The sequence below is a fragment of the Haliotis rufescens genome, unplaced genomic scaffold, assembly GCF_023055435.1.
Source record: "Haliotis rufescens isolate VD_foot unplaced genomic scaffold, xgHalRufe1.0.p SCAF_2, whole genome shotgun sequence".
NCBI lineage: Eukaryota > Metazoa > Mollusca > Gastropoda > Lepetellida > Haliotidae > Haliotis > Haliotis rufescens.
The window spans coordinates 75,664,550-75,688,163 of NW_025963890.1; the positions used below are offsets into that span (position 1 = coordinate 75,664,550).

General features: G+C 39.7%; 1 protein-coding gene across 15 annotated transcripts in view; it reads left to right on the top strand.

Annotated features, from left to right (window-relative positions):
• The window catches only part of LOC124147601 (cAMP-specific 3',5'-cyclic phosphodiesterase 4C-like), a 592,292-nt gene that overhangs the window by 512,255 nt on the left and 56,423 nt on the right, over positions 1–23,614 (top strand). For all 15 annotated transcript variants that reach the window (XM_048400566.1, XM_048400565.1, XM_046518271.2 and 12 more), the window contains one exon: positions 22,926–23,041. In XM_048400566.1, the coding sequence (XP_048256523.1) occupies positions 22,926–23,041 (116 nt within the window). The remainder of the gene's footprint in view (positions 1–22,925; positions 23,042–23,614) is intronic.

Consider the following 23,614-nt stretch of genomic DNA (forward strand, 5'->3'; position numbering starts at 1 on the left):
TCCTGGTGGAGGAGGGGGCACCATCAGTACCTCCAACCTCACCCTAGTGTCTGTCCTGGTGGAGGAGGGGGCACCATCTGTATAACCAGAACCTCACCCTAGTGTCTGTCCTGGTGGAGGAGGGGGCACCATCTGTATAACCAGAACCTCACCCTAGTGTCTGTCCTGGTGGAGGAGGGGGCACCATCAGTATCTCCAACCTCACCCTAGTGTCTGTCCTGGTGGTGGAGGGGGCACCATCTGTATAACCAGAACCTCACCCTAGTGTCTGTCCTGGTGGAGGAGGGGGCACCATCAGTGTCTCCAACCTCACCCTAGTGTCTGTCCTGGTGGTGGAGGGGGCACCATCAGTGTCTCCAACCTCACCCTAGTGTCTGTCCTGGTGGAGGAGAGGGTACCATCAGTATCTCCAACCTCACCCTAGTGTCTGTCCTGGTGGAGGAGGGGGCACCATCAGTATCACCAACCTCACCCTAGTGTCTGTCCTGGTGGAGGAGAGGGCACCATCAGTACCTCCAACCTCACCCTAGTGTCTGTCCTGGTGGAGGAGGGGGCACCATCAGTGTCTCCAACCTCACCCTAGTGTCTGTCCTGGTGGTGGAGGGGGCACCATCAGTACCTCCAACCTCACCCTAGTGTCTGTCCTGGTGGAGGAGGGGGCACCATCAGTGTCACCAACCTCACCCTAGTGTCTGTCCTGGTGATGGAGGGGGCACCATCTGTATAACCAGAACCTCACCCTAGTGTCTGTCCTGGTAGTGGAGGGGGCACCATCAGTATCACCAACCTCACCCTAGTGTCTGTCCTGGTGGAGGAGGGGGCACCATCAGTATCACCAACCTCACCCTAGTGTCTGTCCTGGTGGTGGAGGGGGCACCATCAGTATCTCCAACCTCACCCTAGTGTCTGTCCTGGTAGTGGAGGGGGCACCATCAGTATCACCAACCTCACCCTAGTGTCTGTCCTGGTGGTGGAGGGGGCACCATCAGTGTCTCCAACCTCACCCTAGTGTCTGTCCTGGTGGAGGAGAGGGTACCATCAGTATCTCCAACCTCACCCTAGTGTCTGTCCTGGTGGAGGAGGGGGCACCATCAGTATAACCAGAACCTCACCCTAGTGTCTGTCCTGGTGGAGGAGGGGGCACCATCAGTATCACCAACCTCACCCTAGTGTCTGTCCTGGTGGTGGAGGGGGCACCATCAGTACCTTCTACCTCACCCTAGTGTCTGTCCTGGTGGAGGAGTGGGAACCACCAGTATCACCAACCTCACCCTAGTGTCTGTCCTGGTGGAGGAGGGGGCACCATCAGTATAACCAGAACCTCACCCTAGTGTCTGTCCTGGTGGAGGAGGGGGCACCATCAGTATCACCAACCTCACCCTAGTGTCTGTCCTGGTAGTGGAGGGGGCACCATCAGTACCTCCAACCTCACCCTAGTGTCTGTCCTGGTGGAGGAGGGGGCACCATCTGTATAACCAGAACCTCACCCTAGTGTCTGTCCTGGTGGAGGAGGGGGCACCATCAGTGTCTCCAACCTCACCCTAGTGTCTGTCCTGGTGTATGAGGGGGCACCATCAGTATCACCAACCTCACCCTAGTGTCTGTCCTGGTAGTGGAGGGGGCACCATCAGTACCTCCAACCTCACCCTAGTGTCTGTCCTGGTGGAGGAGGGGGCACCATCTGTATAACCAGAACCTCACCCTAGTGTCTGTCCTGGTGTATGAGGGGGCACCATCAGTATCTCCAACCTCACCCTAGTGTCTGTCCTGGTGGAGGAGGGGGCACCATCAGTACCTCCAACCTCACCCTAGTGTCTGTCCTGGTGGAGGAGGGGGCACCATCTGTATAACCAGAACCTCACCCTAGTGTCTGTCCTGGTGGAGGAGGGGGCACCATCTGTATAACCAGAACCTCACCCTAGTGTCTGTCCTGGTGGAGGAGGGGGCACCATCAGTATCTCCAACCTCACCCTAGTGTCTGTCCTGGTGGTGGAGGGGGCACCATCTGTATAACCAGAACCTCACCCTAGTGTCTGTCCTGGTGGAGGAGGGGGCACCATCAGTGTCTCCAACCTCACCCTAGTGTCTGTCCTGGTGGTGGAGGGGGCACCATCAGTGTCTCCAACCTCACCCTAGTGTCTGTCCTGGTGGAGGAGAGGGTACCATCAGTATCTCCAACCTCACCCTAGTGTCTGTCCTGGTGGTGGAGGGGGCACCATCTGTATAACCAGAACCTCACCCTAGTGTCTGTCCTGGTGGAGGAGGGGGCACCATCAGTGTCTCCAACCTCACCCTAGTGTCTGTCCTGGTGGTGGAGGGGGCACCATCAGTGTCTCCAACCTCACCCTAGTGTCTGTCCTGGTGGAGGAGAGGGTACCATCAGTATCTCCAACCTCACCCTAGTGTCTGTCCTGGTGGAGGAGGGGGCACCATCAGTATCACCAACCTCACCCTAGTGTCTGTCCTGGTGGAGGAGAGGGCACCATCAGTACCTCCAACCTCACCCTAGTGTCTGTCCTGGTGGAGGAGGGGGCACCATCAGTGTCTCCAACCTCACCCTAGTGTCTGTCCTGGTGGTGGAGGGGGCACCATCAGTACCTCCAACCTCACCCTAGTGTCTGTCCTGGTGGAGGAGGGGGCACCATCAGTATCACCAACCTCACCCTAGTGTCTGTCCTGGTGGTGGAGGGGGCACCATCAGTATCACCAACCTCACCCTAGTGTCTGTCCTGGTGGAGGAGGGGGCACCATCAGTATCACCAACCTCACCCTAGTGTCTGTCCTGGTGGTGGAGGGGGCACCATCAGTATCTCCAACCTCACCCTAGTGTCTGTCCTGGTGTATGAGGGGGCACCATCAGTATCACCAACCTCACCCTAGTGTCTGTCCTGGTGGTGAAGAGGGCACCATCAGTACCTCCTACCTCACCCTAGTGTCTGTCCTGGTGGAAGAGGGGGCACCATCGGTACCTCCAACCTCACCCTAGTGTCTGTCCTAGTGGAGGATTGGGAACCATCAATATCCCCAACCTCACCTCAGTGACTGCATCCAAAGAAATAATCAAGACTTTACGAAAATTGACTGATTCTTGACTTCTGATTCCTTCTAGCATTCTGTAGTGGCAAAGTGAAAGTTCTCCAGAGCTTGTGGGGCCTGGATGGCCCAGTCGTCTAAGGTGCCTTAATTCACCGTGCAGAGTTGTGTCCCTTGAGCACTCCAGAAACAGATTGTGGATTTGAATCTTGGTTCGCCCCATTTATGTTTCTTGGAACGTCAGCACCATACCCATGCTCATTGTCTTCACAATAGTTGTAAACGTCCGAGACCTGCATCACTTCGGGCTTTCCTCCCACAGTAAGCTAACATGCCTTGATATAACTGGAATACTGTTCAAATCCGTGTTAAACCCAACTCGCTCACTAAGAACTTTTGTATCCTATTTGGTTTTACCAGACAACATAAATTAATAACAATTATTTTAATAAGACTATTTAAAAAACCTAGGTATAAATCTGAAAAGTATGATTTCTCAACAAAGCATCAATGCCTCCACGTCAAGTGTGGTTAATATGTCCATTAAACACTTACCTACCTGAAGTTTTACAGGTCAACAGAGGTCTTTACCCACATTGCACCTGCTCAGTAGGTATGCGGACAATAAGTCTAATTGCTTGGTTATTCCTTTGCAAAGATTCCAGCTTACTCCCATTTACAATAGATATTTATAGGCCTGAACTAACACTGTAGATTCATTGTGATGATCTTGTGGACAAATACTGCAAGACACATTGAATACTTAATGCTCCAGGCATTACGGGAGTACATCTAGTGGACAGGTCTACTATGTCTCGTAAAATCATTATTTTGTTTTATTTCGAGTTGCGAACAAGGGGTCGAAACATCTCCTGTGACCGGGTTAGCCTAATACAGCCATTGGAGAAAGCAGGCTGAGTGATTTCATCACATGCTTTGTCACAGTGGTTTACAAACCAGTGTCCTTTCACAGGAGTTGCTGGTACTAGTTTGTCGCAGCATTGGTTGTGAGCATACTGTGGCAGTCTATGGGAATTATCCCAGCGGAATACATTAGGCCACAATGGACACAGAGGTTGTGTGTAGCTACATTGAGCTGCTCGCTCCTTAAGACGGACATACAGCCTTGATTGTTACTCCTAGATGAAAGGCTAGAATATCAATTAATTCTATGCTTCATTTGAGATGCAATCGACATTTCTTGAGCAAGGCTGTAGGACCTGGTGGTGATGTGATGTATGGCCGTCGTGGGCACGGAGGAATGATGACACTGTGTGGAAGGATAGAAGGATGACATCTGTATGGGGTGTGTTAAGAGCATTTGTGAAGCTTGCATATGTCGGTAAGTGGAAGCGGTTTCACGACCCTAAATGTTTAATGGTTTTTGTCTCTGAAAATGATGATGACATTGGCAATGTGTTGGGTAGTTATGTTATTGTTGTGTTATCTCAGGTTCCACATGGATCAATAAGTGGTGGGAGTTGTGGAGTCGTAGTTCCATGTTTTCAAGCTGCGTGTGGTCAGACGTGCAGGTACTCAGCTCCGATTGATGTTATCTCGAGATTATTGAAGCTGACGACTTGTTCTGTTGTCCAGTGTCGGGGTGATGAGATTCATGGGCTGCTAACACTGTTGTTACTGTCATTACCATCATTACCGTGTCAATTCCAATGAATATGTGCCCAATTCTCAGGCTAGTTCCTTCATTAGGACCGATCATCACCATAATGGTCTCCGCGTACAGAAAGGTGCCGGCAATCTGTCAACCAATTTTGTCGGCGCTATGTACATATCTTGACTTGAGGAATTCAGCACTATTTATTTCGAATGGTTCAGCGTGTTGACTCATGGATTTTCATGGACTGTGACACTGTCTTGCACTCATGTAGACATATGTACAAAATGAGTAAATTGATTTTCTTTTTGTGACTATCAATTAACATTGCTTTTATTCCATGAATGTCAGTGACACTTTGCCTACACTTGCAATATCTGTTTTTGAGATCATTAATTATACTTGAAATCTGCACACATGATTTTCGGGGGTGGTCTGGTAGCCTAGTAGTTAAAGCATTTGCTCATCACGCCAAAGACCCGAGTTCGATTCCCTACATGGGTACAGTGTGTGATGCCCATTTCTCTTTTCCCCCGTTGGGATATTGCCGGAATATTGCTAAAAGGGCGTAAAACCAAACTCACTCACTCACTCACTCACTCACTCACTCACTCACGTATACATGATTTCCACTTTTCAATATGGTCGTTTATTGTGGAATTTCATTGCCTCATCTTCCATCATCAGTTCAAGATTATTTTAAGGGACTGTCCATCCTTTTGTCCTTTGGCACCAAACCAAAATTTTGAACTGAACTTCTGGAAAACTGCTCTGTATACAATAGCATTGTCACATTTCCATCAGTTTACATGTGCAAGTGCCAGTAGATTACATGTGCAAGGATAACAGAGTATCTGAATTAAGCAATGTTAAAAAGTCTTCTGTCTTTTGAAAAAAATAATTAATTAAGTTGTTCCGGACAGAATTCTTATAACACTCAGAAAAAAAGTACATTCAGTAACTTATTACAAGGGAGATAGTCATCCCTCTAATGCCTAGACAGTGTAATTGGTACCATGTGTTAAACAGAGACATTTTCTCATTGTAATTAGGAAAATAATTAACTGTTAGATTGGACGACTTAAATTTAAGGTATCAGCAAACAGAGTGGTGTTGGACGACTTGAATGCAACTTGCCAATTATCCCAAATCTAGTTCTTAGCAGTAGTGCAACCAAATTCCAGTTCTGTATTTAAGCAGTAGATATGCACAGGAAAATAAGTTAAACATCACTCATTCTGTATTTTATTCACCTCTCCACAATTTCCATGTATCTTTTGGAAATACCTGCAAGTGACATTTATCTCATTTTAATAAATGTCCAAGATAGACCGATTCCCTGTGGACACTGAAAATATTGCTGTACATGAAGCTGTACAAGAGCACTGTGCAAGAACACTGTACAAGAACAATGTATGTATTCCATTTCATTAGAAATCATTTCACATAATCCAGAAAAGCAGTTGATCAATCAAAAGGGTTGTCAAACAAAATGTCATTAGATACTTGATTTCATTTCATTTGTTTCTATATGTCAATTTGTAAATCAAAATAATTGCTTATGGTAATAAAATTGAGAAAAGATTTTTTTTATAAATTTTTTAAATAATTAAAATCTACTTTCCAGGTGTATATATAGTGGAACCATAGGCAAGCCTGTTTAAACCTACACCAATCCCCTACTGCCATACTCAAATAGAACAACCATTCTTTATAACTTTTAAAAAGGCAGAAATTTCAGCTCTCCATGGTTACCTGGAAAATAAGAGCCTTGACAGCGCCAGATCTAAATTCTGATACATTTTTACAAAGACTCAGCATTGCCAGGGGAAAGGCCAACAATACAGTGTTGCTATTACAGTGCATCTTTTCTGAGTAAAAAGCACAAATTGAGCAGTGAGCTTCAGGAACTGTGGAGAGGCTGATGAGGAGGCGTAATAGTCACAGAATAGATGTAACAAGGAGACGAAGATGAGGAGCGAGGACTCCACAAGAGGCTGGAGACTTCTTCTGGCAAGAGCTGCTAGCAGTGTCTACCAGCATCTGCCACACTGGGCTCACAGTGTCCTATTGCTGTGTACGGGAGAAATGACATTTCCAGCTCAGAATAGACGAGTTGGAAATAACTATGTACTTATGTCACTTTGTAAATATATCAGAGAGTGGTGTCTATGAATTTGAGATGTTTGTTTAAATGAATCTGGAAGATTGGTGTTGATCTGCTGCTGGTGCCAGACAATGATGGCTGTTTGTGTTTGTGTTTGGAGTTAGTGTTTATGGTTATGTTGATCAACTAATTGTTTTGTGCCGAGTAAATATGACACTAGGCTAAAATTTAGTCTATGATATCTTTTTTTACACAATGAATTTCTCAGATTTGGAAAATAGAATGATGCTGTTTTCTTAGTTTGTGAGATTCATCTATTTAAAATAAACTTGAATTCAATGTGGTTAATCCACAGTCATTCTTCAGGACTAATGTTATATTCTAATGAGTAAACTCAAACACACCTGCCTTTAAATCTGCCAAGTAAGAAAACATAATTTAAAAAATATATTCTTTAAAAATAATGATGCCTATGTCTCCTTCTATCACTTTTGAGAAAATTGCGAAGACAGTTTGTCAATAACTGGCAAAGAAGAATTGTCTTTCCTTTTCTTTCTTCTCTTCTGACGCATGAAACAAAATTCTTTTTTTTCGTGAATGTCAGTTATAATGTTGCCAAGTAACAGTATTTCCAAGAAGTGTCCTAAATCTCATAATTTCAAGAATAAATAAAGATTATGTTCTAATATGGTGATATTATAAAATCTGGTCATATATTTATATATTTTTAAACATGTAGTTGTATGCATCTGTATCATATTTTATATGTTCAAGAATCTAGAATGATGTAGACCAGTTATTGAAAGTACAAATATTAAGTAATTTTTATACCCAGTAAGTCGTTTGACCAAGTTATAGTTCACTTATTGTCCAATACAACACCTTCTTTTCTGGAATGGTGTTAACTGATCGGTGAAATATTCATGAGTTATTCAAGTAAGCCTCAATAGCTTTTGGTCCAACGTGTCATGCCACTGGATTCTAATTATGGTTATATTGCCAGGATATATGCTCCACATATATATCTCGCATGGACAAGTACTTTCTTTGGTCAGGAACGTAGTGGAGTCTATTGTTGCTCTCTGTGCTGACCAGTGCTTTGGGTATGGTCCGCTTTTTCACACCCGAACTGACCGTTGTTACTAACAGGAATGGACATGGAGGAGAATATTAATATCCTGCCATTTTGTGGAAGTAGGGCACACTGACCTACTTCTGAAGCTCAGGTGGGTAGGTATTCTGGTTGGTATTCTGGGTCAGCTGATACTGAATAAGGATTTATATCAAACATCAACCCACAGAATAACCAGTCTTGATTATCTGCCGAAACAGTTTCCATTGGCGTACAAGACAAAATTGTGGTGAAAATTATATGAATGGATCCCTGAAAATCATTGATGACACCAGGTGTTCTTATAAATGGTAAGCATGTCCTGCTATGTCGGTAGCACCTGCTACTCACACAATAAAAAAGTAAGCGTTTGTTTCCAAATCTACACAGCAGTGTTCCTTCCATACCACGACTGTAAACAATGGAATTTTGACCAGACAATCCAGTGACATGATAACTAGTTTACTGATTTTATTGAAATGCTATTTTCCTGCAGACTTATTCATAATTCCTTATCTTTGTTGTTCATGGAACCATTCATTTGTTGTGTATTTAAGGATATTTTTATCAGAAATTGGCAATATATTTGAAGATTCTCTCGGACTTATGTTCCATGTTTCCTTAAACATTATCAGCAGATAATTGGTATTATTTTGAATCCAGAATACTTATGAAAGTTTAAATTGTATGTTACTAAAAACGCAATTAAAATATGAGAAAGTATTATAATGATCATCAATATTTATTTTGATTGATACATTTTTTATTTCACATTACCCATGTTACATTTATGGATGCAATATCCAGAATGATATGAATTATCTAGATGTACATTGTAATTTAGGCGATGGGACATTTTATCATCTACAAAGACCTCACTAGCAGATAAAATATTTGTTTGAATTGAAGTAAATCTACTTTTACTAATAACTTCTCACACCCACTTGCGAACATGCACTTACATCTACAATTCACCCAAACCAAAACTGAAAGTCAAACATGCTTGATGCATTCAGATGCAAGGATGCCCAATCACAAATACATTAGTTATTGTCATTTTCATCATCCGCAGTGTGTTAAGGTACAAGTTAAGGTTATTCAGAGTACGTATGTTAAACATTAGTTGTGTTGTGAACAGAACACGGTAAGTCTTTCAAGTGTCTCATAATAATGCTGTCTTGCCAAATAAAACAAATTCTTCATATAGCTGCTTCTAAAGTTTATTAAACTCCTCCCATGATTAGAAGGCGTCTTTCAAGTGTCTCATAATAATGCTGTCTTGCCAAATAAAACAAATTCTTCATATAGCTGCTTCTAAAGTTTATTAAACTCCTGCCATGATTAGAAGGCGTCTTTCAAGTGTCTCATAATAATGCTGTCTTGCCAAATAAAACAAATTCTTCATATAGCTGCTCCTCCTAAAGTTTATTAAACTCCTGCCATGATTAGAAGGCGTCTTTCAAGTGTCTCATAATAATGCTGTCTTGCCAAATATAACAAATTCTTCATATAGCTGCTTCTAAAGTTTATTAAACTCCTCTCATGATTAGAAGGCGTCTTTCAAGTGTCTCATAATAATGCTGTCTTGCCAAATAAAACAAATTCTTCATATAGCTGCTTCTAAAGCTTATTAAACTCCTCTCATGATTAGAAGGCGTCTTTCAAGTGTCTCATAATAATGCTGTCCTGCGAAATATAACAAATTCTTCATATAGCTGCTTCTAAAGTTTATTAAACTCCTGCCATGATTAGAAGGCGTCTTTCAAGTGTCTCATAATAATGCTGTCTTGCCAAATATAACAAATTCTTCATATAGCTGCTCCTCCTAAAGTTTATTAAACTCCTGCCATGATTAGAAGGCGTCTTTCAAGTGTCTCATAATAATGCTGTCTTGCCAAATATAACAAATTCTTCATATAGCTGCTTCTAAAGTTTATTAAACTCCTCTCATGATTAGAAGGCGTCTTTCAAGTGTCTCATAATAATGCTGTCTTGCCAAATAAAACAAATTCTTCATATAGCTGCTTCTAAAGCTTATTAAACTCTTCTCATGATTAGAAGGCGTCTTTCAAGTGTCTCATAATAATGCTGTCCTGCGAAATATAACAAATTCTTCATATAGCTGCTTCTAAAGTTTATTAAACTCCTGCCATGATTAGAAGGCGTCTTTCAAGTGTCTCATAATAATGCTGTCTTGCCAAATATAACAAATTCTTCATATAGCTGCTCCTCCTAAAGTTTATTAAACTCCTGCCATGATTAGAAGGCGTCTTTCAAGTGTCTCATTATAATGCTGCCTTGCCAAATAAAACAAATTCTTCATATAGCTGCTCCTCCTAAAGTTTATTAAACTCCCCCCATGTTTAGAAGGCGTCTTTCAAGTGACTCATAATAATTCTGTCCTGCGAAATATAACAAATTCTTCATATAGCTGCTTCTAAAGTTTATTAAACTCCTGCCATGATTAGAAGGCGTCTTTCAAGTGTCTCATTATAATGCTGTCTTGCCAAATAAAAAAATTCTTCATATAGCTGCTCCTCCTAAAGTTTATTAAACTTCTCTCATGATTAGAAGGCGTCTTTCAAGTGTCTCATAATAATGCTGTCCTGCCAAATATAACAAATTCTTCATATAGCTGCTTCTAAAGTTTATTAAACTCCTGCCATGATTAGAAGGCGTCTTTCAAGTGTCTCATAATAATGCTGTCTTGCCAAATATAACAAATTCTTCATATAGCTGCTTCTAAAGTTGATTAAACTCCTGCCATGATTAGAAGGCGTCTTTCAAGTGTCTCCTAATATTAAATAATGCTGTCTTGCCAAATAAAACAAATTCTTCATATAGCTCCTCCTCCTAAAGTTCATTTAACTCCTACCATGATTAGAAGGCATCTTTCAAGTGTCTCATAATAATGCTGTCTTGCGAAATATAACAAATTCTTCATATAGCTGCTTCTAAAGTTTATTAAACTCCTCCCATGTTTAGAAGGCGTCTTTCAAGTGTCTCATAATAATGCTGTCTTGCCAAATATAACAAATTCTTCATATAGCTGCTTCTAAAGTTGATTAAACTCCACCCATGATTAGAAGGCGTCTTTCAAGTGTCTCCTAATATTAAATAATGCTGTCTTGCCAAATAAAACAAATTCTTCATATAGCTGCTTCTAAAGTTGATTAAACTCCTCCCATGATTAGAAGGCGTCTTTCAAGTGTCTCATAATAATGCTGTCTTGCCAAATATAACAAATTCCTCATATAGCTGCTCCTCCTAAAGTTCATTTAACTCCTCCCATGATTAGAAGGCGTCTTTCAAGTGTCTCATAATAATGCTGTCTTGCCAAATATAACAAATTCTTCATATAGCTCCTCCTCCTAAAGTTTATCAAACTCCCCCCATGTTTAGAAGGCGTCTTTCAAGTGTCTCATAATAATGCTGTCTTGCCAAATATAACAAATTCTTCATATAGCTCCTCCTCCTAAAGTTTATCAAACTCCTACCATGATTAGAAGGCGTCTTTCAAGTGTCTCATAATAATGCTGTCTTGCCAAATATAACAAATTCTTCATATAGCTGCTTCTAAAGTTTATTAAACTCCTCCCATGATTAGAAGGCGTCTTTCAAGTGTCTCATAATAATGCTGTCTTGCCAAATAAAACAAATTCTTCATATAGCTGCTTCTAAAGTTTATTAAACTCCTCCCATGTTTAGAAGGCGTCTTTCAAGTGTCTCATAATAATGCTGTCTTGCCAAATATAACAAATTCTTCATATAGCTCCTCCTCCTAAAGTTTATTAAACTCCTGCCATGATTAGAAGGCGTCTATCAAGTGTCTCATAATAATGCTGTCTTGCCAAATAAAACAAATTCTTCATATAGCTCCTCCTCCTAAAGTTCATTTAACTCCTACCATGATTAGAAGGCGTCTTTCAAGTGTCTCATTATAATGCTGTCTTGCCAAATATAACAAAATTCTTCATATAGCTGCTTCTAAAGTTTATTAAACTCCTCCCATGATTAGAAGGCGTCTTTCAAGTGTCTCATAATAATGCTGTCCTGCCAAATATAACAAATTCTTCATATAACTGCTTCTAAAGTTGATTAAACTCCTGCCATGATTAGAAGGCGTCTTTCAAGTGTCTCCTAATATTAAATAATGCTGTCTTGCCAAATAAAACAAATTCTTCATATAGCTCCTACTCCTAAAGTTCATTTAACTCCTACCATGATTAGAAGGCGTCTTTCAAGTGTCTCATAATAATGCTGTCTTGCCAAATAAAACAAATTCTTCATATAGCTGCTTCTAAAGTTGATTAAACTCCTCCCATGATTAGAAGGCGTCTTTCAAGTGTCTCATAATAATGCTGTCTTGCCAAATATAACAAATTCCTCATATAGCTGCTCCTCCTAAAGTTCATTTAACTCCTCCCATGATTAGAAGGCGTCTTTCAAGTGTCTCATAATAATGCTGTCTTGCCAAATATAACAAATTCTTCATATAGCTCCTCCTCCTAAAGTTTATCAAACTCCCCCCATGTTTAGAAGGCGTCTTTCAAGTGTCTCATAATAATGCTGTCTTGCCAAATATAACAAATTCTTCATATAGCTCCTCCTCCTAAAGTTTATCAAACTCCTACCATGATTAGAAGGCGTCTTTCAAGTGTCTCATAATAATGCTGTCTTGCCAAATATAACAAATTCTTCATATAGCTGCTTCTAAAGTTTCTTAAACTCCTGCCATGATTAGAAGGCGTCTTTCAAGTGTCTCATAATAATGCTGTCTTGCCAAATAAAACAAATTCTTCATATAGCTGCTTCTAAAGTTTATTAATCTCCTCCCATGTTTAGAAGGCGTCTTTCAAGTGTCTCATAATAATGCTGTCTTGCCAAATATAACAAATTCTTCATATAGCTCCTCCTCCTAAAGTTTATTAAACTCCTGCCATGATTAGAAGGCGTCTATCAAGTGTCTCATAATAATGCTGTCTTGCCAAATAAAACAAATTCTTCATATAGCTCCTCCTCCTAAAGTTCATTTAACTCCTACCATGATTAGAAGGCGTCTTTCAAGTGTCTCATTATAATGCTGTCTTGCCAAATATAACAAAATTCTTCATATAGCTGCTTCTAAAGTTTATTAAACTCCTCCCATGATTAGAAGGCGTCTTTCAAGTGTCTCATAATAATGCTGTCCTGCCAAATATAACAAATTCTTCATATAGCTGCTTCTAAAGTTTATTAAACTCCTGCCATGATTAGAAGGCGTCTTTCAAGTGTCTCATAATAATGCTGTCTTGCCAAATATAACAAATTCTTCATATAGCTGCTTCTAAAGTTGATTAAACTCCTGCCATGATTAGAAGGCGTCTTTCAAGTGTCTCCTAATATTAAATAATGCTGTCTTGCCAAATAAAACAAATTCTTCATATAGCTCCTACTCCTAAAGTTCATTTAACTCCTACCATGATTAGAAGGCGTCTTTCAAGTGTCTCATTATAATGCTGTCTTGCCAAATATAACAAAATTCTTCATATAGCTGCTTCTAAAGTTTATTAAACTCCTCCCATGATTAGAAGGCGTCTTTCAAGTGTCTCATAATAATGCTGTCTTGCCAAATATAACAAATTCTTCATATAGCTCCTCCTCCTAAAGTTTATCAAACTCCTCCCATGTTTAGAAGGCGTCTTTCAAGTGTCTCATAATAATACTGTCTTGCCAAATATAACAAATTCTTCATAAAGCTGCTTCTAAAGTTCATCAAACTCTCAGAATGCTTCTTTGAAGTATTGTGTAGTTGTTATTTTTTTAAATGCTATCCTGTCAAAACTTACAAATTCTTCATACAGCTGCTTCTAAAGTTTATTAAACTCCTACTATGGTTGTACACTATTTCTACAAAAACCCTCATGATGTTGTATATTCATGCATAGATTCCCGTGTAAGGCATAAATTGTATTGATTATTAATCAAGTACAAACTGGTCTCCTACAGAAGTGTCTCAAGATATTGGCAAGATTTCCTGCTAGAAAACTGTGAAGCCTGCCATCTTGATGCGATATAATTCCCACAATCCTGCTGTAAAATAGTGTTTCCTGTTTTTCCTAGCCAATATTGAATATTGCTATTAGATAGAGCATTTCTCCCTGACTTCCTCCGTTAGTATGGAATCAATGTTGCCATGGAGATGTCTGACATTGCTCAGCGTGACACTCTTCAATTGTATGTCAGTTTTAGTTTTCGCACAATCGTTGAGACATTATTGTACATAAAGATTACCATTAGGCAAGGAAAGGTGAGGCATTGTGTCGTCATGACGGTGTGGCAAATCCATGCAATATCCAGTCTGGCACACCGGGCAGAGGCCTTAATGTATTTAGTTGATAGGAAGACAGTATGCAAGACTTGTGTATGATGGAGTTAAATCTATTTTGTGGATGATTTAAATGTAGCATCTTATTGTCAATATTTTGAGTATTCAACACTAAATATTTCAAAGGATGATCTTTAGATTTAATTGTTTGACTTAAAATTTGATATTATACTGAATATTTTGATTTTACATTGGTGGAATGTGATGGCGGGACTTGATTTTGATGAACTTTATGATTGCCAGAATGGTATTAATGTGCCAGAATGGTATTAATGTATCAGAATGGTATTAATGTGCCACAATAGAATTAATGTGCCAGAATGGTATTAATGTGCCAGAATGGTGATGATGTGCTAGAATGGAATTAATCTGCAGAATGATATTAATGTATAAGAATGGTATTAATGTGTCAGAATGTGGATGATATGCCAGAATGGTTATGATGTATCAGAATGTTGATAAAGTCCCAGCATTCGGATAGTGTGTCAGAATGGTTATGACGTGTCAGAGTGGTATTAATGTGCCAGAAGGGTATTAATGTGCCAGAATGGTTATGATGTGTCAGAATGGTTATGATGTGTCAGAATGGAATAAATGTGCAAGAATGGTATTAATGTGCCAGAATGGTATTAATGTGTCAGAATGGTGATGATATGTCAGAATGTGGATGATATGTCAGAATGTGGATAAAGTCTCAGAATGTGGATAGTGTGTCAGAATGGTGATCATGTGTCAGAATGTGTATACTGTGTCAGAATGGAGATAATGTGTGTTATCTTACCTCACATATGAAGATTCTGATTGGATGAGACCCATTCTATTATTTTCTATGTACCCCACTAATGTTCTTGTGTTTCCACTGGAACTGCCGAACTGTTGACATTATATTTGGAACATACCATCCTCAATTTGGTATCTTGAATTAATGAAGTACGACACCATTATCTATTTGGATATTTACAATATTTTCCAAATGAAATAGATCCAGAGGGAAAAACTCTAGGTTTGTTTTCTGCCATCTACAAATGCCTAACTATTTTTTATATCTATAGTGTCATGGATTGTTAAAACAAGACTGTTTTCTAACCATTTGAAAGTTTGATAGCATAAAAAGTTTTGTATCACAAAGCATCTCACTTTCAAAATTGAGAAGGAAGAGAATTGTTTAAATACAAATTTCTTGGGGACATATAACTCCTCTATTTTTTGCCATTTTTGGATTCCGGTTCATAAATGGTCCCCAGCAACCTAGCCTGGTTGTAAGATGTGACTTGCTTATGGATTGAGTGGTCAGGTTGTTGATGGTAGTCATGACAATATACCAGTAGGTTATTCCTTATAATTTCAGTCACTGAGTAGTAGTATAGGTAATGGTGATTCTGGACCACTTCCACTGGAGCCAGATTTATATGCCTATACTGCTACTACAGAGGGAATTTTTTATGCAAAAATGATGATGCGATTCAACGATCGTCATGAGTCGTATTAAAAGAAACATCAATATTAATTAATAATGAATAAAAATTCCCTCTGTAGTAGCAGTATAGGTATATAAATCTGGTGCCATTGGAAGTTGTCCAGAATCACCATTACCTATACTACTCACTGGGTTGTCTAGTCCAGACTTGATCATTTAGAGGCCACCATTATATAGCTGGGATATTGCTTGCGTGGCATTAAATATCAAACAAACAACCACTTTGGTACATCTGGAGCCAATAGAGTAAGGTGTAGGTGAATGGCCAAACCAACATGCCCACCACCTAGATTCTGATACACCTAAGGGCGGTAACTCTGTACAGTGACCCACCTTTTTTGATGAAGAAGGGTTATAGTGAAGTGCATGGCTAGAAATTGAGTTGCCCTTGGCAAAAGTTTCACACAACAAGAAGTGGAGTATTTGAGCATTGTCAGTGTTATGTTATGCTGTCAAGAGCTTGTTCAACAAGCACCTGCTAGGGAAGTCAGTTGATCTAATGTTGACGGTAGCCAAAGGGCTGGTAGAAATTCTAGTGAATTGGTCCATTAGCCCCATGAAGCTCTTGGCTGGGTACCTGGTCCTGAGTTTTGTACACATTCACTTAAATGGTCACTTAATAAAAGTCTCATTAACAGTTTATTTGAATTTGACAATATTTCAGACTATCACAAACTGCCTGTCTCGGTGACACTTAATATGCCCCATTGGTGTAATGATCAAATGAGGCTGGGGTCCTTTTGTTACAGTTTTACACCAAATGGTTGATTTCTATCAACTGACCTAAATAAGAATTCTGAAGTCTTTGATGTGATTTGGCCATGTTAATTTGATGAGGTTTAGGGTACACAGGGGAGTAGTTATTCCAGATATGTCTAATGCTTCTTCTGTCTGGAACTGTTCATGGTGAATCTCTGTGAATTGGATGCAAGGTGTAGGATGGATTAATTTTGACACAATGTTGCCACTAATTTGCAGATTCTAATGAAGGTAGCACTGCTTATTACGATGATGAACTGTTTCTTGGTGTTACAAATATAAGACTCGTTAACACCAGAAGTAAATCCTTTTAGCAAGCTTTTGAAGTGTATAAGAAGGGCACAAGGCAGAACTTACAGGTGTCAGTTCTACCCGTAAATGGGTCAAATTTGACTTTAAGGATGTCAAATTTGACTTTAAGGGTCTCAAATTTGACCTAGAGGTGACCAAGCAGGTGTTGTTGGTCTCCAAGAAGGCAAATAGGTGTCATTAGTTGTAAAGTAAAACTTTATAGGTTTCAAAGCAGAGATAACAGGTGTCAAGCAGGTCTGCAGGTGTCTATGAAGTAGATCGGGGTGTCTAGGTAGGCATCACAGGTGTCCAGGTTCCATCCATGTCCAATGGTGTTAAAGTTGTCCAAACAGGGCTTACTTCTACTCAACCATTGAACACCTAATATTCTGGATGGTAATTTCATTATTGTTGTTTTCTAATTGGCAAAAAAGTAAATAAAAAGTGTTTTGATGTAATTTTCTACTTTGTTTCTCAGGGTTTTAACTTTGAAAAGACACTGAAAGGGTTGGAAGAAAAGGTCCTAATTTCAAGTTGTCATTTACAGCCCTATAACAAAAAATGTTTACTTCTTTGCATTTTTTGTGTATAATTGAGACATTGATGGCATTCATGTTTTGAATTTATTTTGAATTATTGTTTTCTAGTTGTGCAAAGAATGAAAGTTACAGTTTTCTTTCTTATTGTCATTTTAGCAATATTCAGCAGTATTCCAGCTATATGACGGCAGTCTGTAAATAATCGAGTCTGGACCAGACAATCCAGTGATTAATATCATGTAATGACACACATCACCCTTCAGAAACCTCACAAACTGGAAATAATTGCTCTAATTGTCTCCCTTTGGTACTGATTTCATGTTTTATGAAGTCATGAGAATGTCATCACTAATTCTAGCATTGTAAACACAAATAACCTCTTAGTCACAGAAAATTACCCACCTTTTCCTGCCATTTTGATACATATTCATCCCAGTGTTATATACGTCAGGACTTCCCTGCTTTGTAAATAATCGTTTCTATTTAAGTACTGTCAAATCTGCTTGATTTGGTCTACCCCGGTTCAAATTCGTCTCGCTACAAGGACCGTAACTGTTCACAACACAGGTCGTTAACAGAAAAAAAATCAATCTAAAGAGTGTAACCATCGCTCAGTATAATCTTGAGTGAGTGGGATCATATTTGGTGATTGACATAAACTCTACCCTAGTGCTTGTGCCTACGTCATAGCTCTCAGATCATAGGCTGCCGCTGTATAATCTGAGGGTCCAGAATTGGTCCGATCGTTACCAGCAGCAATTCTGATGATAACCATCACAGACGCATATAGACGCTTGGTCAGGCTCTGGTAGGAGAGCTTTTTAGATTTAAAAAATAATCAGAAAGCTGTTTGCTTAAGCATTTCTTTTTTACATGATTAGATCATTTGAATTAAATGAATTTACCATGGAGTAATACCTGATTTGTTCTAATAGTGCACCATGTGAATTGTGTTGGTTGATATGTGATCAAATTTACTTCTTTCACACTCCCACTTTCTTTTTCTGTGTCATCTTTGTATTCTGCTATTCAAGCATTTTCTTCTTCATGAATATTGTTCTCTTCATCCTTAGCATTGTCCCCTACCTTATAGGCATTGTCTTTTTTATAAGCGTTAACTTTATCCTTCATGAGCATTGTCTTCTTCATGAGCATTGAACATTGTCTTCTTCATGAACATTTTCTTCTTCATGAGCATTGTCTTCCTTATGAGCATTGTCTTCTTCATGAGCATTGTCTTTTTTATAAACATTATCTTCTTTATAGACATATTGTCTTCTTCATGAGCATTGTCTTCTTCATCATCATTGTCTTCTTCATGAGCATTGTCTTCTTCATGAGCATTGTCTTCTTCATGATATTTTCTTCTCCCTGAGCATTGTCTTCATAAGTATTGTCTTCTTTATGGGCATTGTCTTCTTCATGAGCATTGTCTTCTTCATGAGCATTGTCCGTTTTATAAACATTATCTTCTTTATAGACATATTGTCTTCTTCATGAGCATTGTCTTCTTCATCATCATTGTCTTCTTCATGAGCATTGTCTTCTTCATGAGCATTGTCTTCTTCATGATATTTTCTTCTCCCTGAGCATTGTCTTCATAAGTATTGTCTTCTTTATGGGCATTGTCTTCTTCATGAGCATTGTCTTCTTCATGAGCATTGTCTTCTTTATAAACATTGTCTTCTTCATGAACATTGTCTTCTTTATGGGCATTGTCTTCTTCATCATCATTGTCTTCTTCATGAGCATTGTCTTCTTCAAGAACATTTTCTTCTTCATGTGCATTGTCTTCTTTATAAGCATTGTCTTCTTAATAAACTTTATCTTCTTTACAGACATATTGTCTTCTTCATGAGCATTGTCTTCTTTATAAGCATTGTCTCCTTCCTGAGCATTGTCTTCTTGAATTTTCTTCATTGCCCTATCCTGATTCAAGTATCTGTTTACCCTTTACAGGATATGAATCTATTTCTAAACATGTGTGCTATACTGGAAAAGGTCAAAACAAAGTTGATTGTGCAATATTAGGATTATGTTTGATTGTGTGTGTTTTAGAAATCACCCTGATTATATTTCTTGGTTTGTCAGCACCATATACCTGTGTTCCTAAGTGGTAAAAGTCTAAAACCTGCAGCACTTCAGGTTTTCTTTCGACATCAAGCTGACAGGCTGTGATATAACTGGAATACTAGCCTTTTGTGCTTTTGAAAATCTTCTTTGATATGCCAGCCATTTTGTATGCATGAACGCTTCTCTCAGTCAAGCTGGTCTAATGACCGTAATGATTTAGGAGTATATTAGGCAATGACAATTAAGGAACTGTTGAATTCAGTGCAGGTGGACTTATGTAATGATATGGAAAATAATCACACCTTTTGTAAGGAAAATACAACAAACCTTGAGAAAGTTGTGCTCAGGTTATTATTTATCTAGTACTGTTATCAGAATGTTTACTTACTCGTAATCATGCTTGTCTCAGAGAGCTTCAGGATCTTAAAATACAATCCAAGATGTGTTTTCCAGTCAAAAGATTGTAATTTCTGATAAGTAAACACTGAGAGAGTTCTTTAAGTTAACTCTGTGCTCCATGTAAACACAATGGTCCAAGTAAACACCATGGTCCAAGTAAACACCATGGTCCAAGTAAACACTGTGGTAACACTGAGGTCCAAGTAAACACCATGGTCCAAGTAAACACTGTGGTAACACTGAGGTCCAAGTAAACACCATGGTCCAAGTAAACACCATGGTCCAAGTAAACACTGTGGTAACACTGAGGTCCAAGTAAACACCATGGTCCAAGTAAACACCATGGTCCAAGTAAACACCATGGTCCAAGTGAACACCATGGTCCAAGTGAACACTGTGGTGACACTGAGGTCCAAGTAAACACTGTGGTCCAAGTAAACACCATGGTCCAAGTAAACACCATGGTCCAAGTAAACACTGTGGTCCAAGTAAACACTGTGGTGACACTGAGGTCCAAGTAAACACTGTGGTCCAAGTAAACACCATGGTCCAAGTAAACACCATGGTCCAAGTGAACACTGTGGTGACACTGAGGTCCAAGTAAACACCATGGTCCAAGTGAACACTGTGGTGACACTGAGGTCCAAGTAAACACCATGGTCCAAGTAAACACCATGGTCCAAGTAAACACCATGGTCCAAGTGAACACCATGGTCCAAGTGAACACTGTGGTGACACTGAGGTCCAAGTAAACACTGTGGTCCAAGTAAACACCATGGTCCAAGTAAACACCATGGTCCAAGTAAACACTGAGGTCCAAGTAAACACTGAGGTCCAAGTAAACACTGTGGTGACACTGAGGTCCAAGTAAATACTGTGGTCCAAGTGATAAGAAAAGGTATGACTTAGTCATGTTTTTGATAAAAAGATTTCCTGTACTGTCAGTGATGATTTTATGATAATAATGTGATGTTAATCAGAAGCTACTTATGCTGGTGGAAGATGACACAGAATGTGTATTATTTCCGATGTCAGTGGATCTGTGTGCATTCCTATTCCATTCTGAGCTTCCTGGGAAGTAGACAATCCAAGTCTGTTGGGTGCTGGAACATGTTGTCTTCTCATTACAATCTCATACTACCAAGTCCCCATTTACATGGCCGTCTCATCCTACCTGGTACCCATTTGATGCTGGGAGAACAAAAGCAAATTACAAAGAAAGTCACTTAACTAAGGCAATCCACATGCATGTATTTGTTGACTTGTTGGACAGGATCAAATATGTTGCTCACAATATCAATCCCTGGTTTATCTGGTCCAGATTTGATTATTTACAGGTCACTGTGATACTACTAGAATATTGAATTAAGCAAGAACAAAACCATTTGTACAAGTTGTATCATGTAAATTGGGACCTGGATGCAACTCTTGAACATTGACAGAGGTGGAAGCCAGTAATGAGACTAAGTACTGACGGTTGGCAGGGATGAGTAGGGTTTTTATTAGTGTGACCTTATTGACTGATGCCTTGGGAGAGAGAGGGTTGTGAACGGGATTTCATGTTAATTATAAAGTCATTTGCTGTAGTTTGTAAGAGATGGGAGATTTTATGAGTGTTTCGTATACAACCGGTGACTAGTTGCATGAGACTCATACCAGGGCAGCCGCCAGGGATGAAGCGATGTCGCTTCTTAATGACTGCTTATGACTTCTTAACGACTGGTTTTGACTTCTTAACTACTGGTTTTGACTTCTTAACGACTAGTTATGACTTCTTAACTACTGGTTGTGACTTCTTAACAACTGGTTTTGACTTCTTAACTACTGGTTATGACTTCTCAACGACTAGTTATGACTTCTTAACTACTGGTTGTGACTTCTTAACAACTGGTTATGACTTCTTAACGACTAGTTATGACTTCTTAACTACTGGTTGTGACTTCTTAACAACTGGTTATGACTTCTTAACGACTAGTTATGACTTCTTAATGATTGGTTATGACTTCTTAATGACTGGTTATGACTTCTTAATGACTGGTTATGACCTCTTAACTACTGGTTATGACTTCTTAACTACTGGTTATGACTTTTTAACTACTGGTTATGACTTCTTAATGATTGGTTATGACTTCTTCATGATTGGTTATGACTTCTTAATGATTGGTTATGACTTCTTAACTACTGGTTATGACTTCTTAACAACTAGTTATGACTTCTTAAGGACTGGTTATGACCTCTTAACAACTGGTTATGACTTCTTAACAACTGGTTATGACTTTTTAACTACTGGTTATGACTTCTTAACTACTGGTTATGACTTCTTAACAACTGGTTATGACTTCTTAACTACTGGTTATGACTTCTTAACAACTGGTTATGACTTTTTAACTACTGGTTATGACTTCTTAACGACTAGTTATGACTTTTTAACTACTAATTATGACTTCTTAACTACTGGTTGTGTTCATTTGTGTTTATGAAGTTAAATATTGAATATCAGTGGAATATATTCCCACAACTAGGGGTCAGTGTGTCAGATCTGTCAAAGGTATTTGAATTATCATCAATTGTCATGAAATAATTCCTACTTTTCATGTTGTGATATCCAGTTGTCATGATATTTAACATCTGCCTCAGTAGGATAACCGGTTGTCTTTTGATATCACAGTCACTAGTGTTGACATGATAACCCCTGGATGTGGTACCATACACACTTGTCATGGTATTACCTCTTGTTATGTCAGGATCCGGGCAGTGGGATAGCCCAGTGGTTAAAGCGTTCACTTGATTGGTCGAGGACCCGGGTTCGATTTCCCACATGGGTACAATGTGTGAAGCCCATTGCTGGTGTCCCCTGCCGTAATATTGTTAGAATATTGCTAAAAGAGGTATAAAACAATACTCACTCACTCACTCACTTACTCATCTCATGATATCCACTCCTCATGGCACAATGTGCTCCATTATACTTGATATGATACCCAGTCTTCTTGAAAGGATAATTAATTGTTGCAGAACTATTAAATTTTACACCCTGTTTTCAAAGGTGCAGGAAATCATTAGGAAATAACTCTTCATGTGGAATCCTTCCTGAGATTGTGTAATAAACGGCAACTCCATACACCATGCCTAAACTTTGTGTTTCTACCTCCAGACCTAGGCGAGGTTCATCCGGCCCCCACGCCCATGGCCTGCTGTCTCATGCATCGCAGCAGTCTCCCCAACATCATCATATGCAACAACTGTCCCCCAGTGGCAACAAGGTGCAAGGTAAGCTTCACAGAGTGAGTGAGTGAGTGAGTGAGTGAGTGAGTGAGTGAGTGAGTGAGTGGGTGGGTGGGTGGGTGGGTTAGTGAGTGAGTGGGTGGGTGGTCGGGTGAGTGGACAAGTGAGTGAATGAGTGGGTGGGTGAGTGGACAAGTGAGTGAATGAGTGGGTGGGTGAGTGGACAAGTGAGTGAATGAGTGGGTGGGTGAGTGAGTGAATGAGTGGGTGGATGAGTGGACAAATGAGTGGGTGGGTGGGTGGGTGGATGAGTGGACAAGTGAGTGGGTGGGTGAATTGGTGGGTGGATGAGTGGACAAGTGAGTGGGTGGGTGGGTGAATGGGTGGGTTGGTGGGTGAGTGGACAAGTGAGTGAATGATTAGGTGGGTGAGTGAGTGAGCGACAACAAGGTTGAAGGTTAGTTGCATTTGAGTAAGTTGCATTATTGTTGCTTTTAACAGTAATTCAAGTGAGTGAGTGAGTTGAATTTAATGCTTATTTGAACTGTATTTCATTAAGTAAGTAAGTTGGATTAATCGCAGTACTTCAGTCACAGTATATCAGCTTATATTTGAGGA